The sequence below is a fragment of the Sinohyriopsis cumingii genome, chromosome 15, assembly GCF_028554795.1.
Source record: "Sinohyriopsis cumingii isolate HCF-2022 chromosome 15, ASM2855479v2, whole genome shotgun sequence".
Lineage (NCBI taxonomy): Eukaryota > Metazoa > Mollusca > Bivalvia > Unionida > Unionidae > Sinohyriopsis > Sinohyriopsis cumingii.
This window is the reverse complement of record NC_142975.1, coordinates 24,423,449-24,441,983: the sequence shown is the minus strand read 5'-3', so window position 1 is coordinate 24,441,983 and position 18,535 is coordinate 24,423,449. Positions and strand designations below refer to the sequence as shown.

General features: G+C 36.0%; 1 protein-coding gene across 1 annotated transcript in view; it reads left to right on the top strand.

The window, feature by feature from the left end:
- The window catches only part of LOC149781418 (large ribosomal subunit protein eL22-like), a 30,565-nt gene extending 12,299 nt beyond the window's left edge, over positions 1-18,266 (top strand). The window contains exons 2-4 of the mRNA XM_089935505.1: positions 462-581; positions 1,643-1,764; positions 18,053-18,266. Of these exons, the coding sequence (XP_089791631.1) occupies positions 462-581; positions 1,643-1,764; positions 18,053-18,200 (390 nt within the window). The 3' untranslated portion in view covers positions 18,201-18,266. The remainder of the gene's footprint in view (positions 1-461; positions 582-1,642; positions 1,765-18,052) is intronic.
- The last annotated feature ends 269 nt before the right edge of the window (positions 18,267-18,535 follow it).

The following is an 18,535-nucleotide window of genomic DNA, read 5'->3' as shown; positions in this document are numbered from 1 at the left end:
AAATATTCTGCAGCAGCAAGAAAATGGAAAGAGAATGATTTTATATGCTCAGCAATGTATGTGCCAAGATTTAAATGGCATTTTTGAATGGTTTGCAGTGCACATGCCAACAAAACCTCACTCACATTTCACGCTTTAGAATAAGAACTATTAATGTTGCCTAGAAATAAGCCTGTTAAGACAAGAAGAACCTTTTAATAAATTGATGTTACTTTTAAAAGAAGACATTAAATGCTGTGAAGTTATATGTAGCTTTCTTGCTACATAACACATACATCCCACCTTTGGTAAGGCTACCCATTTTATAAGGCTACTTTCCTGGTGCAGAAGCGATGCCGTATGAGGGTAGCCATTGTACTAAAAATACATCCTAACTATGGAACCAATCAGCATATTTTGATCCAGTTTTGTGCTCTTCTCAGTTAGACATAGATGTACATTTTTTCACTTTCTGACTTCAGAAAGTGAAGAAGCCGGCCAAAACTACAGGTTGCAAGGGAAAGAAAAAGAAGTTGACTCTCCGTTACACAATAGACTGCACGCATCCTGTTGAGGATGGCATCATGGATGCTGCCAATTTTGTAAGAATCGGCGAGGTTATGTTTTCTCTGTTGGTCGTAAAGATGAATAGCTTACTTATGGGATAGCCCGTTGTCCATTTTCCATCGGTTTGCACAGGTTTATCGTAACTCCTAAACAACTTGGAGGATTGACATGAACTTGTGTATAAGCTGACCACCCAAACTGAATAGGTATAAACATTAAAAAATGCATGACCCACATATAAACCAACTCGCATATCTGCAACCTCACAGGATGCACACATAATTTCAAAATGCATTTATCTAATGATAGATAAATGCCTAAATGCTTGAATTCTGTGTCTCGCACCTGATTGATCTGAAATATTGTTTTGAAAAAGTTTTAATGGGTCTGCCTGTCCTTTGTATTACCCGAGATTTGCTAAATCTCCAAGAAGGTTTTGGTTGAAGTTATTTAATTTGTTTATGGTTCCTATTTCTAATTTGCTACATTTCTTAAAAACCCTGATAAACTCTGTTCATACTTGGGATGAATCATTACAGAGCCAAGTAAAAATTAATTCTGCACAACACTTATATGCCTTTATTATTTTGTTATTTGATGTAATAGAGAGATTTGGAGTAGGTTTTGGTTGAATCATTTTTAATTTAATTATATGGGCTAAATAAAGCCTGTGTTACATTTTGTGCATAGGAGGAGTCCTTATGAAACTAAGACAGCTCATTCGATAGCGAATTTGCTTTACTGTTTGGTCTTGAGGTCAAGTTAACATTTGACAGTGATGCTTTGATTATGGGCATGACAAGTCAGGCCTTTTTGCTATTATGACCACCTGTTATATGGTTTCTGATAAAATGTAACATCACAGAGAATGAATTAAACTTTGCAAATTTAAATATTTAAAAAAGAAATTAATATTGGTTTCAAGATGTTGGAAATTAACAGCAGATTATAAGCTGTTAATTACATGTTCAAGATTTGTGAATTTAATAGTTGTTTCTTATACTAGGGCTCTCTTCCCTAGTCATTCTAGGGTTATCTTCCCTAGATGTGGGTTAGGGTCTCCTTCCCTAATCCCAGCTGTTTTGTTTGTTGCCAGGAGAAGTTCTTGACTGAGCGTATTAAGGTGAACGGGAAAACCAACAACTTGGGTAACAATGTCTCCTTGGAGAGGAACAAGTCCAAAGTAATCCTGACTGCAGATATTGCCTTCTCCAAAAGGTTTGTACTGCATAGTTTGAAGATCTCTTAAGAACTGAACTTTTGTTTGCAGTTGATTTCCAGGAATTGAAAATTTCACAAAATTAATATAATGAAACTGCATCCCAGACAAGTAATTTAAAAGAGCAAGTGAGAAAAGAAAAACCTTTTGTTCTGCAACAGATGATTCTTGGTTGGAAACAAGTTGCGATATTTTTTGTATTTCAGTAATGTGGATGTCCTTTTAGGTGTTATCTATCTCCATACTGTAATGCCAAATTTTACGTAAGTAATTTATACAGTTGCACCTTGGAGGGTTGAAAAAGAATTGGAGCAGGGTCTGAACCAGAACAACTTAAATGGTAATACATTCTATGCTTATTTTTGTCCCTTAGAAAAAACTTGTTTTTGTCTAGTAGAAGCAAAATGAAGTGACTATCCCCAATCACATTAAGTTAAGAATATTAGCCTGCTACCTCATGAATCTAACCCTACTAAAAGAAGATAAATGTCTTTCTTTCAATATCATACAGAGAACGGACAATAACTCTTGTCCATTACTTCACCTTGTCAACTCAAGGTGTGGTCAGTTTTTAGCTTTGCTGCTGTACATTTAACTCCAATATTCCAATCCATTTTATGTTTTAAGTTGGACCATCCAATGTTCCTTTTGGATTTATTATGTGAATAATCATTCTGTTGCAGGTTTTATACATTATTTTTACAATTTCTTCCAGTTTGAGGGATCTTAGACCACTCTACTCCATGCTGTCGTTGACCTTGTGTTTTCATGATGAATTAGTCCGACTTTGGCTATTTTTGTTTACTATATTGGTATCAGAGTATTAGTGAGTTTATAATTGCTGCATTTCTAATTTATGCTTTCTTTTCCTATTTGGTCTTGGTTTGATTGAAATGTTAACTAAAGGCATGAATGCGCAAACATGACACTATTTTCACTTTTCCACTAGTGAAGAGTGATTTAGCAAGGTAATAATATACTTCATTAGTAATTTATACTTTATTTTCTCATGTCACTTCATTGAGAATGTCATCCAAGTGCACAATGTGCAAAAGGTTCAAAATAAATGAGGACAACTATGACATCCATATTTGTACAAAATTTACATTGACGATGCCATGCATATGTAATATGTAGTCAGAAGAAGTCAGGGCTTTAGTAGTCCAGAAGGCAGCTAAAGGGAAAGAACAAGGGAACAAGTTTAGGAAGGAAAGTGTCAATGTCCTTGTATACATCCCAGGTCAGCCTCCATTGTGAGTCTTGTGGGGGACATAGGGCCCCCCCGCCCCCCCCCCCCCCCCCCCCCCCCGCTAAAAATTGATTGTTTGCAACTCTATGCCTGTCACATCTGCAGCAGGGGAGGTGGAGGATGCAGAAAGAGTACCATTGTCTGCCTTTGAACAGATGCATCTGCTCCAGGAGACTACAGTGCAACTCCTTACATCCAGATATGATTTTTCTGTTTTAAAGAGGAATTCTGCTTTTCTCCTGACTTGAGTCAGATTTTTCTTTTATGCAGTTCGTTTTTCATATCATATCTGATCTGTTTTTGAGTGGGGTTTTTTACAGTCTGTCCGGTCCCATTGCACAATGACCCTTGTAAATTCGTTCTATATATTAGTTAGGAGCGACTCTCAAAAAGAGTATTCTGATTGGTCAAAGGTTTAAATTCATCCAATGAATATTCATGTAATGGAACGAAGAAGGATGCTTGCAAAACATGGTGTCCCAAGTTGTTGAGAGAGACTGTGACACGAAAATTTTAAAGGTTTAAAATGTATGGTAATGGCTGGAGCGAAAAGTTGACGGATATTTGGTTAGGTCAGTTTATAAGAAAACTGACTGCTAGAGGCATTTTATGACCTCTGCAAGAAAGATTTGAATTATGGTAATTGTGATTGGAAGAGTTTGGAACAGCACCTACAAAATAAGCTGCATACGAACAAATTGAAGCTCAGAAAGCATCTGTAAAAAGTGCAGTTAATTACATTAAGAAGAAAGATTTCTTGCATCAGAGAACAGACATAGCCCTTTGCCAGAATATGCGCACCGCATGTTGCCAATGCAAGTACCAGCTTGAAAGGAAAAAGGCTTTCATTGAGAAGGAAAAGAAATGATTGCACATTGAGCCCAAAACGGAAGACTGAAGAAATATTTGCCAAAGCCGCAAAAAGAGCTTGACTGGCGTATCAACAGGTTGTGTCCATTGGAAGTAAAGACAAGTGAATGTATGGAATTATTTGTACATAGTTGATGTACTCGGGTGTTTATTTTACAGATTTGTTATGAAAAGAGAGAAGTATAATATATTTGCTGCACAAATTGACAAATTATTGTGACTTAATTATGATGTGAAAACAGACTTGCACATGAAATAACTTCAGCATCAATAATAATAATAATGAGGACTTTGTATATCATCTCATCTTTAGAAGCTCTAAGCACTTTGCAACATTAGACAACACCTACAACATTAAAAAAAACATGATATAATTGCAGAAAACAAACACCATGAAATTAGAAAACAAAAAATATACTGAAAATATTTTAGGTAGGAAACATTATTAGGTCTTTAAGTTTGTTCTTGCTGTCGAAATAGGTGAGTTTTAAGAGCACTCTTGAATGGGACCACTGTGTCTAAGCTCAGTGGGCAATTCATTCCACATTTCAGGGCCCTGGTATGCAAAAGAACGTTGTCCATATGACTTCGTTTTCATAGTGGGAATAATGAGTATGCAATTGTCAGAAGAGGAGTATAGGTATCTTGCTGGTGTGTACACACGGGTGAGGTCGGATAGGTATGTTGGACTGGAGTCTCAGTGAAAAATAGGACAAATAACACATTTTTTGTTTTATTCTGGATCAAATCGATGGCCAGTGTAGGGTACAGAGCAGCGGGGAGTTGTGCTCTGATCGTAGTACTCTAAAGATGATCCAAGCAACTGTTTTTTGAAGTTGTATGGAGAGATATTAAGATGAACCAGACAGAATTGAGTTACAGTAGTCTTGTCTTGAAAGTACCAGTGAACACACAAGTGTTCTGGTGGCATCAGCTGAAAGATATTTGTGAATGGAGCTAATGCATCTCAGCTGAAGATATGCAGCCTTGCATATGTTCATAACATGTTGGTGCAATGTGATTGTACTGTCCAGAGTAACACCTAGGTTTCGTACTGACTGTTAATTTAATGTTGGTGTTGCTGATATTTATTGTTTGAGGTAAAGGATGTAAATGAGGAAGTCTTTGTGTTGTAATCAGAATGGCCTCAGTTTTATCATCATTCTTCTGCAATTTGTTACATGTCATTCATGATTTCACATCAGAAATGCACCTCTCTACACCTTGGATGGTAGCATTAACTTCATAGTATTGGAGAACAAATTCATGTGACAATAAATATTGTGAAATTATTGAAGTGAAGTTGAACATTTTTGGTTAGATTATTCGATTTTCAAATGATTATTTTGGTTTATTTTTTATCATAAATTGCACCATGAGCAGTTTTTAATGAGAGTGAAATGCATTTTTGGGGCATTGCCCTTCGAGAACCTGTTGGGGGAGGACCCCCAAATCCCCATACAATTTTGTCAGCTTTTTTATGAAAGACCAACATCATGACAAATTTTATCTCTCCCTTGCTTCTATGCCTTTTTCTGAATCACGGGGGAGAAATTCCCCAATTTTAGGCAGCCCAGTGGGTGCAAAGGCCCCCCCCCCCCAATGTCTGAGCATGGCATATGGCCCTGTAAGCTTGGGAACATGGGGTTTGTACCATATCCATTGGATCAAATTCATAATACTGCCTTACTGTTGCCAGACGTTACGGATCACTGCCATCTCACCTCAGTCTGCGTGGGTTCGAGTCTAGGATTCGGCCAATGTGGGTATGTGAGAAAGCTTGCCAGTAACTTCTCGAGGGTCGGTGGTTCTTTCCGGGGATTTCCCGGATTCTTCCTCCACCATTAATACTGGCGCCATGTATAGCCTATCGTATGCTGGAAAATGGCGTTAAACTCTACAACAACAACAACTATTGTTGCCAGAAATCCTAGCATGGGGACATTTTCTTTGAAAGGTCCAGCCAGCTAGGATGTACATGGATCTTGGTGATAGATCGATCTATCTACCCATACAATCAGCAAGGTACCATTACTGTGCCGGAGATTTCAGTGAAAAATCTGTCTGCAGCTCTTGGAATTCTGGAAAAGTTTTGGAATTTAAGAAATGCATTTAAAGGACCTTGAAAAGTCATCAAATTTTTCAAAATACGAAAATGATGGGTACATTAAGCAAAAAAAAACACCCAACCTTTAAGCTTCTATTCTAACACAATTAGGCATTAGGTTAACTGGAAATCTCTTGGAAGTTGATGTATTGGGATGTATTCAGAAATAGCCCCCAGAATGTGTTTCCTACTCGCATTTTGGACGAAAACGTCACAAAGCTCCATGGGTTAATGACTTAACCAGATGTTTTTCTGTATCTGGCAAATGTAGACTTTTGTAGTGTTGCACTAATGGTATATTTAATGAAATTGCCCGTAATTCTTTTCTAATGTCAAAGAAAAGAATTGGCATTGTTTGAAATCTTTCTCACATACCCACATTGGCTGAATCCTAAACTCGAACCGGCGCAGACAGAGGTGAGATGGCAGTGATCCGTAACAGAGAGCGCTTTTGGCCACTTGGGGCCCCTTACATATGGGTGGAAAAGAATGGTTCAGACTTGAGGACTGCTGCATGCAAAGCTTGTAACAAAATTGTAGATATTGCAAATATGGGAGAAGTTGCTCTCAAATGTCATTCCACCAGCATGAAGCTTCTGCAGATATGTAAAATAAATGAAATCTGCACAGAACAACATAATCTGATTTATTTTCAAGTTCAGCCGCACTATCACCAAAAGTTATAATGAAGACTGCACGAACATTAGCGTCAAATAGTGTATTAAAGGCAGAAATTGTTTTGGACACTAAGGAAATGTTAAAGGAGACCAGAAATCAAACTTTTCCTTTTACATATGTAATTCCCTACAGATTTTAATTTGACTAATGTTTATAAATTAAGTATCGTAAGCGGGTAGTGATGATGCATGGAAGATACCATGATTCTGCAAGTTTTGATGAGACGACAGATCATGTGATCCTGTGACACAATACTAGCCTGTCCTCGCATACAAACAAACATGGCAAGAGAGACAGACAGGAGGAGACCAGATTTGGGTTGCACATTCAGAAGTTGAATCTGCTGTCTGATATAATAGTTTATTTACTGTACTGGTCAGTTGTCAAAGAAATTTTTTTTAGGCACAGGCTCCAGGCTGGTAACTTAAATAAACTGACTGAAATTACACATGCTAGGACAGTTCATACTCTCTAGCCATGAGTAAAACCTCCATATTTTTTGGGTATTTCCTCATCTACCTCCCGATCTCGTAATATCTCCCAATTTTTCGCAGAGAAGTCCTGATTATTGCATTATGTCTGTCAATTTTCATTTCTCAGAAGAAGAAAAAACACTAAACCATACATAAATAGATATAACGTATGCAATCCACAGGTGCCATATTCTATTTTATCATAAACAAGCTACAGCTTAGGGCATTGCAGTCTGAAGGGACCTCTCAATTTTATTTTATACCAAATAGGGCCTCACTATGTCTAAACTGCCACACTGCAGACTTCATAGCGATATGACTGAAAAATTGTTAAAGCTACGTTAAAAATCTAAATCACATGCGCATCGAAATATGGCACTGGACGACAGATTTTTCTTCAGTAAATAGAACGTTAAGATTAAACATTATTCACATAAATTTCAGATGTTTTTAAACAACTACACCGGTGCTGTAGTATATAAAAAAAATATTAAAAGCATAAACTTGTCACCAGTTAGCTTGAATGAATGATCACTGAATAATGTGAAATTTTCTCTGCAAACAAAATCGCATCCATTTCCACCAAAGAAACCGGCCAGATAACACCCGACATACTCTACCGTATATGTAAAGTTTAATTACCGTGATTAAATTAAAACCAGGAATACGACAAAATATACCATGCAGTATATGTGCCCCTAAAGAACTAATTCAGAATATTTTATTCAGTAAACAGTGTTACATGCATTAAGTCTTAAATCTAGGGAGCATCAAACGTGGAAAAAAACAGTTGCCACATATATGGCAACTTGTGACTGCAGATTTGAACTGTTAAAATGAACTCCTAGTCATTGGTTATTTGGCAATCAAATTGCTGGTGCTTACTTACACACACTGTTTTACATGGTTTCTTTGACGTATGTCCAAAAGGCAGTCCTTTTCCTACGATAAATGCAAGGGTAGGGATTAACTGTTAATTAGTTGTTCTGGCTTTATTGTTTGTGGACTTAAATCAAAACCTTTGCAGTTTATTCAGAGCTGACCAAAATATGAAAAAAGGGCTTGTCCTAGGGGAAATAATAAGGCATATCACAGGGAGGAATGGCACGTCTCACGGGTGTTTGCACATTGGAGCAAGAGGGGTTGGGTCAGTAGCCCCCCTCCCCCCCCCCCCCAAAAAAAAATTCTGTTGTCAGCCAGTCGTGATCATGCCTGAGATATAATCATTCCTGCTTTAGTGGCATAAGGTTTGCTGACCACGGATCCTGCTGGAGAAGCCCCAAGCTGAAATAACTATGCACTGATGCAAGTACAGTAGTCCCCCTCTTATAAGGCCACCCCTATTGCAGCAGGGAAGTGGCCTTATAATGAGGGTGGCCTTTCTAGAGGGGGATGACAAATGCGAATAGTAAATACATATGAAGAAAGTCACAAGTACATTTAATTCTAAAACATTTAATATTTTGATTAAAAAATCACTTGCATGTTGTGAAATAAATGTAAAACAAACTGTTTCATCATTTTCAAAAGAATGTTATGAATAACCATTGATATAGTTTTCAAACTGTCTTTATAATTATGTTACAGATCACATCATCTGTCACTTTGCTGGTAACACTAACAGTCTAAAAACTAAACCAGTCTCGTCACAATTAAAAATATCCTTGCTGTCATATCCCATGCATATATCGTTTAGTCTTTTGTTCCAGTCTTCATTATTAACATCACCTGATTCTCCACTAAGGACAGAACACTTAATTTTGTGTCCCACTTGCAATCTGTGCAACCATCCGTTACTTGCGGTAAAGTTGTCATATCCCAATTCAACTGACAAAATTGTTGCTTTTTCTGGTCATTCAAATCAGGATACAAACATCTCCTGGCTCAAACAATCTTCCTTTCTCTGGCCATTTCACCTTCCCACTTCTGCAGAATTGTTTCCTTATCTTTCACGATATTGTTATCTGAGTCTTTCCAACATTAGTTTCTGCAAGGATCCTCAAACCCCACACCCCACATCTCGGTCAGTTGAATTAATTTCACTTTCTCTTCTAAAGTGAGAATTTTTCTTTTCCTCGATGATGTTGATCTTTTTGCAGTAAGTTATTCATGTTGCCAACTACAACACTTCTTTCAATAACGAAAACCTGATATCGGGAAACATAAATCGGATTACTTAACACACATTATGAATAAAATACTGGTTCTGGATACATATTAAAATAAAATGTGGCTGCTTGTGAGGGGTAAATTTTATATTATTGCACTAATATGCTGGTCTCGTTAGCCGGGTGGCCTATTGCGAAGGGTACTTTTGAACACAAACTCGTCGGTGCCAGCAGATTCTGGCCGCAGGTCGGGGGCGCCGTTCAAGAGGGGGACTACTGTAGATTAGGTTGAGGCAGCCTGTTGCTGGACTGAACTACTGTCAGCGGCATGTGGGAACCAGAGGTCAACTTCTACCCATCAATCTTTTAGAAAAAAGGCTATCCTCAAACTCCTTTGTATTTTGGAAAGATTTCCCTCTCATGCAAAATGATCCGACAAGGCTGTGGTGGTGACCTACCTCCTCAAATGAAGCACCAAATCATCCAACCTGTTTGGTGCTAGTCAAAATAGCACCAGTGGTTGCTGATACCCATAACGGTCCTGTGTTGCTATAGTCAACAATGTTTGTAGAACTATATCCACTTGTTACAGTTTGCCCTGTAGCAAGCATTGTAAAGCATATAATTTATATCTAGAACAGAAATTGGGAATGTGCACAGCAAAGGGACTTAATCGTTGCTTCCAATTTAACAATCAGTTATACATTAGTACTATTTTATATTATATGTATGATTGATAGTTATATTATAAGTAGTAATGTGAGCCCCTGTGGTGCACAGGGACTCACATCGTTGCTTACAGTTTACCTATCATACATGTACTAATATAATAATATTGTTACATAGTACATGTATGACAGATACATTTTTGGGACGATATGAGCTCTTGTCGGCATGTGGCAGAACGATGTGAAAAAAACACTGCTAGCAAAAAGCATATAGATATTGGGGAAAAAGTCAAGAGCACCCCCCAGCAGGTTTCAGCTCAGGAGTACTTTAATCACTTGCATTGCGAATTTTCTTGCTGGATATATCCTGCCTTTCTCAGTTAGAGATGAGCAGCGGTGACAGTTAAAGAGTATTTCCTACTGCGAGATAAAATAAGACAAACTTTAGTGCCTCATTAGGGGCTGAAAATTTGCAATAATTTTAGTCACCAAGATTAACCCTTTGCTTCCTATATAAAAATGTAACCCTCTTAACATCAGTTATAAGTTACAAGTGAACTTGACAAGAGGCAGAAAAGTTATAAATGTGGACATCACAGTATCTAGGCAGTACCTGTTCATTAGACATGCCGTAATTGTAATTCATTTGGCATATACATTAAGGAATATATCAAATTCATAAGAAACGTGATATAAACATTCTTGACGTGATTAATTATTTAGTTATTTAAAAAAAATAAGTGAAAAATATTACACGTTGGATAAATAAACGTGGTATATAAGGTCAGGGTTGTTTTCTTATATCACTCATTTTGTAATGATAATAACATAGCGTAGCCAAGAAAATCATATCTAACAAATAGAAAATAATATTACCAGTACATAGTAATTATTACAACCTATAATTATCAATAATTTTTGTAACAAAAATAAAACGTGAGTGGTCATATTAAGAAAATCCCTGTTTCTAAAAATAGATGCACCCACAATGCATGCTTGGTGCCATTTTACTCTTGGTGGTAGTGTGATTCAATAAGATATATGACTATATTTCATACAAGGATTAATGATTCATTTCACTTCAAAGAAAAAGTCAGGTACTGTTTTGTTGGCAGCAGTGAAATTAAGTATCAAAGTTTTGATGTTGTATCTTTGGAGCTTGAAATTATTCATACTTTAAGCTTTAAGCATTAAAGTTTTGATGTTATATCTTTGGAGTTGGTAAGGCCTATACATTTGAGAGGAAACAAAATGATCTTACCTGATGATTCATTTCATTGAAGAGCTGATCTCAAATATAAATACCAACTATTTAGCAAATCACTTGTTCTCAGATTTTCACATTGATGAACAAAACAAACATGACAATAAGTAAAACTATAATTGTATTGGAGCACATCAGAGCTACTCCTCTACCATGAACGTGCTTTGGTGAAACAGGCTGTGACATTCTATACAGTATAGATGGACGTTGCAAATGACACAGACAAATTTTGTTTCCTTACTTCCCTTTTCTCCATGCTTGGTACAATATTTGCAGGTGGATTTATTTCCTTTTAAGTGTCTGCAGTCAATGTGTCTCAGTATTGGCCTGTGTCACTGGGGCTACAGATTTTTGATGCATGACTTCGTAACAGTCGAATAAATGTAAAAAGGTTATCAAAATATACATTGTAAGCTTTTGCACAACTCGATAGCCAAGACCCTTCATGCTCTCATTCACTTCACCAGTATCTTCCTTCCCCAGGTAAAACTTGAACTGGTGACAGAAACCAGGCAAACTATCACAGCGCATCCATACTTTCAGGCTCCACTTGATTGGCTTTGAAGGAAGATGCTGCTTGGCCTTGTGTTTCTTGAATACAATCATACCTGTCAAGTGCAATTTCTTCTTGACAAATCATTTATTATCAAAACTTAAAACAGGATCAGTGTATGAAAAGCTTTTTTGGTAATTTTATTTCATTTTTATTATGAAAGGTATGGAATAAAATATATATTAATGAGTCTAATGTTTAGATTTATGTATGGGGATGTGATAGATTGTAATTGTGTGATTATGGATGTTTAATTTGTTTTTGTGTTTGTATATGATACGCACACATTAGTGGTTCACATTGTACGTACAATTTAACATGAATATATTATGGGTTTTTTAAAAGAAAATATTTTTAAAATTATCACATTAATTTAAAGATGCAATTTGTATGCATGCATGTATGTATGTGTATTTCTTTTATGGTCTCTATATGTGAGAGAGTGTCTGCTCTGCAATTTACTGTTGGAAAGAAATAAATATTTCTTTGTAACGAATGTAGAAAAGTATAAAAACCTTCATCAGTGGTTTGATGTTGGCGAAGCTTGTTTGGTATCTCAATGTTTGCCATTGGACGTATTTTGTGAAGTTAGTCATGGTTAGGGTGATCTTCAGGAAAATCGGTGTTGTCATCATTTATGTGAAGGTAGGAGTTTTACAAACCTTCTGCATGGCATTACATTTTTGATTCCTTCATTGGATAAAAAACTGTCATTTGACCAATAAAAACTAGTCGGGAGCTTTGATTATCCCCATGAAGATCAACATGTCAATAAAGGCAGACATCTCAGGCACGCTGGTCTCTGTCCAGACCAGTCTGCATCACTGATTTCATTTATGATCCACATGTTGTCCAGCTGCAAATTTATTTGTTTCACTTACAAGATTTTCAAATAGTCCAACTGGAAAATATAATTGAAAATTCTGGTGCTGTTTCCTGCAAATTATGTGATGGTCCTGACTGCTGAGTAAATGGACTTATGTCAACATCTTGCATGTCTGCAAACCAATTTAGATGATCATCATCAGTGTTACTAGAGTCTGATGTCATTTCAATGTCAATATTTGATGACAGAATTTCAAATACTTTGTAATTAAAAGACAGCATTGTTTATAAAATCTGGTATTTCGTTGGAACTGAATCCAGACAAATCACTTTAATCAACAGACGAATTCCTTTTTGTAAATAAGCAATTTCACTTCCACTATCGTCTGTTATATGATTTGATTGGAACTTTGCATATTGAAATGAATGGAGGAAATGAACAACACAAACATTTTCAATTTTGTTATTTTATTTTATGTGACCCACATTTATAGCATATTTAGTGTTTTAAACGTGTTAAAGCTACATTATACATTACAATGTATGGAAGAAGTCTTGCTGTATTTGCCACGCGTTCTAAGAATGTGAATTTCCACATAAAGAACATGATGACATTATGAATTTATACTAGTAAACTTGCATATATTGAAAAGGCGATAATAAGTACAGTACGACCCCATTATAACGTGACCTCGGATATAACACGGTCGTGGTGTGGCTCCCAAAATTTTGTATATTCATTTGCACATGAAAAAAATATTTTGTGTTCAAAGTACATAAAATGGTAAATAGAAAAATTAGTACTATTTTGGGGAAGAGATTGCGTATGAATTCGAATTTAATATGACAGTGGCGTAGTTCCTGAAATTTTAAATACTTGTATGTGTATATTTCTCGTACCAGGAAAAATTATATTTCTTAACCCTTTACCTCATGCAAGCGTCTTTGGATGCCTCTATTCTATTCACATGGGAGTGCCTTTTGATGCCTCTACAAGATGCGCATGGAAGCGCCTTTTGACGCCTGCTGTAAACATCGGCCATTTTGAGCTGGTTTTCGTAACGCCACCTTCGCGGAAAACCACCCTATTAGATACTACATTCATAACTGGGTCTAGTCTCCACTCTCCAAAATGGCGGTCGCGGATTTCATTAAGTACATACAAAGTTTTCACGATTAGAATCACAACCATGAAAGATTCAATAACTTAGGTAAAGACTCTGATATTGATGTAGGCAGTAATTAGTTTCTATAAATTATCAAATTCAGATGACTTAATGATGTAGACGCACACAAAAACCTTGTAAATTTCGAGTATCGGAAATGGCAGCTATGGTTGGTCACGCGGCCTCACTGACATGACCATGAACGAGTTCTCTCAATTTTAAAGCACATGAAAAATTCTTCTGTGAAAAATAATTACACAGCTATAACAATCGGACTTTACCCTTACATTTTTCCACATATAATAGATGTGTACCAAAAATGTAAAATGGTTAAAATTGCTGTTAAACGTAACATACACTACATTGCTTAACAGTTCATACGCAGGATTTCATTCAGTACTTACAAAGTTTTCATGATTAGAATCACAACTATGAAAGATTCAATAACTTGGGTAAAGGCTCTGATATTTATGTAGGCAGCAGTTAGTTTTTATTGATTATCAAATTCAGATGACTTAGTGATGTAGACGCAGACGAAAAACATGTAAATTTCAAGTATGGGAAATGGCAGCTATGGTTGGTCACTTGGCCTCACTGACATGACGGTGAACGAGTTCTCTCTTGATTTTAAAGCACATAAAAAATTTTTCCATCAAAAATAATTGCACAGCTATAACATTTGGACTTTACTCTTACATTTTTCCACATATAATAGATGTGTACCAAAAATGTAAAATGGTGAAAACTGCTAAGTGTAACATACACTACATTGCTTAACAGTTCACAGGCAGGTCTATGCGTATGCTGTCGACTAGGTAACCAGTGTTCTATTTATAGCGCGCTGCACTTTGTCACTATGCTCTATGAGGTAAAGGGTTAAGTACTAGAAATAGTGTCTAAAATGTTTATTATCATTTGAGGGAAGAGTTCGCGTATGAATTTTAATATAATACGATCGTGGCGTAGCTTCTGAAATTGAACAGTATCACCAGGTTCTTGAAGTGTTATGCCAAAATAAACATTTTCTGACATGTTACCAGTAAATAATGTCCATTTTATTAGCTGGAAATTTAAATGGTATGAAATTGTACAAGCATTCAGCTTTAAAAAATTTTTTTTTATAAAAGTGATTTGTGACCATTGCAGGCCTACTGCACTTAGTTCTCGGGTTTTACATGTGTATGGGGTTTACTTATGAACTCCTAATTGATTTCCTATTTTATTATAAAAATAATTTACCATTATAGTAACACAAGTTCACAAACGCAATTTGTTCTCTGCACTTAGCACAAAAAAAGTAAAATATTATCATTTTGGGGAAGAGATCATGTATGAATTCGAGTATAATATGATATATAATACGATTGTGGGATTTTTCTGGAAAATTTAAATACATGTACGAGTATTTTTCTCATATCCGGAAAAATACTTTTTAAAAGTACGAGAAATAGTGTGTAAAACGTTAATTATAATTTTAGGGAAGACTTCAAGTATGAACTCGAATATAATATGATCATTGCTTGGCTTCTGAAATTTAACAATTTCACCAGATTCTTGAAGTGTTATGCCAAAATAAACATTATCGGAAATGTTACTTGTTACTGTTCCATGAGTAAAGCCAGTTAGTCATCTTAGTGATTGTCTTCAATTAATTCTGTATACCATTGTTGCTCAAACAATAGCCAACATGTGTTTATTTAACTGCATATACGAACAAGCAGCAGACAATGCAGTGGTTGATAAAAGATTCTCACAATTTAATAAACATCAAAAAACAAAAGCCGCCAACATGTTTGCTGGGCTTGGCAGTGTTATTAGACGCAATCAGTTGACCAGTAAATAATGTTTGCTTTATTAGCTGGAAATTTAAAGGGTATAAAATTGTACATGAGTTCATCTTTACATTTTTTTAAAAGTGACTTGTGACCATTGCAGGCCTCGTTATTAATATCCCATTTTTTTATAAAAATATTTTACCGTTATGGTAAAGCAAGTTCACAAACGCAAATTGTTCTTTGCACTTTGCGCCATGATTATTATAGTAGTTTTCACACGTTTCTTTCGATATTCACAAATCTGAAGTAAAATTTATATGCACGCTGAAAGCACGTATTGATTGGTAATTATTATTCTTGTAGTCATTCAACCGAATAGGCGTACAAGCATTAATTATTGGAAATTTGCAATGGATAAGTGTACACGGAAATGCATGAGAAAATTTTAGCAGTATGAAATTTGTACAGACACCATTCATAGACGGAACGTAATGAACCATACACGTGCTTCGTCTTTCTTAACCTAATTTTGCTGTTAATTTTTCCCTTTGAATTAAGACACATAATGATGTGTGACAAAATTATTGAATAGTTTAAATATGTGTACAATTTTTGCGATGGAATTACATATTTTATTGATTAATTTCAAGCCCAACTGTACAATATCAGACGGCAAGTAAACGGTGTTGATACTCTATTCATGCTATATATTAGACGTTGAATTCAGATACAACGATCAGGGGAAAAATATTGAATTTTGTAAATCTGTGCAATTTTTCAATGGAATTACATTAATTATAGATGAACTGAATGCCACGATGGCACGATATAGTAAACGGTGTTGATACCCTATTCATCATATACATTAGGCATGAATACACGTCTATGTGCCAATGAGTTGTTCTCTCAAAAAAGTAAAATACTGTAAAAAACCCAATATTAACACGATCCAGTTTTGTGGACCCCAATTATCGCGTTATAGCGGGGTTCCACTGTACATCAAACTGAGGTAATGCTGTCAATTTACAGTGTCATTTTGGATGTGGCCGTGGATAAAAAAAAACTAGGTATAATTGGTTGATTAAATTTAGATTTATGTGTTCTGATCTTAGGAAATACATCATTAAAATTGAATGTTAGTAAGGTGGTTCATAATTTGACCAGCGTTCGGTTACATTGCAGCTAATCAACATTTAAAATTGAACATGTAACATTCAGAGTAGTTACTGTGTAATGCATGGTAAAGTGTAGAAAAGCGTACCTGGGGAGTTAAGGGTTAAACAGCAGGCAAGAAGTCTTGACTGTTTTGAAAACAAATTTACCATAGCCTGGATGAGGAAGTTAAAGTCTGCCACAGCATCATGTCATGACAAATAGCATGAAAAACCTTTTTGTCTATCAGCAAATTTGAAGCAAATAAACTTGTACATGTAATCAATATGTTTGAGTTTTATTTTGGGATTTTCGTATAATGCAGTATTGGCAATCAAAGTGGATGGAGCTAGTGTCATGATATAATTTTTCACTAATTATGTTCAAATTTCATTTATTTTTATCCCTCTTTTCACTAATTGCGAGTCTGGAGGGTAGGCAGCTCTGGTTAAACACACTTTGTACTCTAAGGTCTCACAAGATCCAAGTCGCATCCTGAAGGTTACCACGAATTAGATTTGAGCCATCTCCATGAGCCTGAACATAATATAGATATAAGCTGTTGGCTGACAGAGTAAGTATCCTCAAGTTTTTACCTTGGAGATTTAGCTTCACAGAGGCATACCTTGAATCTGGTAAGTTTGGTGGCCATAGCACAGATGACCACCTGTCCCAGTTAAACACTCAGCTTGGCATGATTCACAAGTGAAATATTATAGGTAAGATTTCAATAATTGTCTTCTTAGCCATCAGTAGGGGCCACATATTGAGTGACCCTAGTCTGTTGCTTATGTAAAAACTGGATACTGTTCACATGGAGAATCCAGCCAACATTACATTGAAGTATACCCAAGGTAGAGATCGGATGCTCAGCATTCTGTCCTCCTATTACCTATTCTCCTAACATAATGTGATTGGGGAATGTATTTGAAAGAGAAAGCAAATTTTTAAGTGAACTGTGTTTCTCTAAGAAAATATGCTCAATCACACCACTTAACAACCCTTCCAACACCTAACCATGCAAGCTTCCTCATTAGTTATCACTCGGCTAAAAACTAGTGATATCTGGTGGTGACAAGGGGGAGGTCATGAGCAAGAGTTATTGTCCTTTTTGTATATGAGATAAACAAAAAGACATTTTTCATCTTTTGGTAGGGTTCGATTTGTGACATAGCAGGCAAATATTCCTAACTTAATGTGATTAAGTATTCTCAGGAAAATATAATTTACTTGAAAATTTGATTTCAGATGAAACAAGATAAGATGATATCTAGTGAGTAACCTGTCGCAGAGTATTTCAGGGATAGTAGAGGTCTTTGATTACAGTTTATAGTGGATGAAGTCTGTAATGATTTTTGGTTTTTGGTTGTTACATTAAGTGTTCTTACTTTAATCACAGGTACCTGAAGTATTTGACCAAAAAGTACCTGAAAAAGAATAACCTGCGAGACTGGTTACGAGTTGTAGCCAACCAGAAGGACTCCTATGAGCTACGCTACTTCCAGATCAACAATGAGGATGAGGAGGAAGATGAAGCAGACGAGTGATTTCTCTTTTGTCTCTGAGAATTACTTATTGTTATGCATTGCCATCAGTAAATTATTCTCATGGTATCTTGATTGTTTGTTGTTTCCTATTTATACTCTAAGACTGAGTTGACTTCAGTTTTGGGATTTCAGGTTTGATTGATGCCAATTATTCTACAGCACAGTACCACAAATGGACCAGTAACAAACATATTTCAAACATGTCCAAGGTCCTGGATAGTACCAGTAATTATTGTGCTTTATAAGTTAATCGACTGTACTTGATTGATGACTCGTAGATTCGTGAAGCGTTCCATACTTTTACCTTCCACAATATCGTATACTGCTGTCTACCT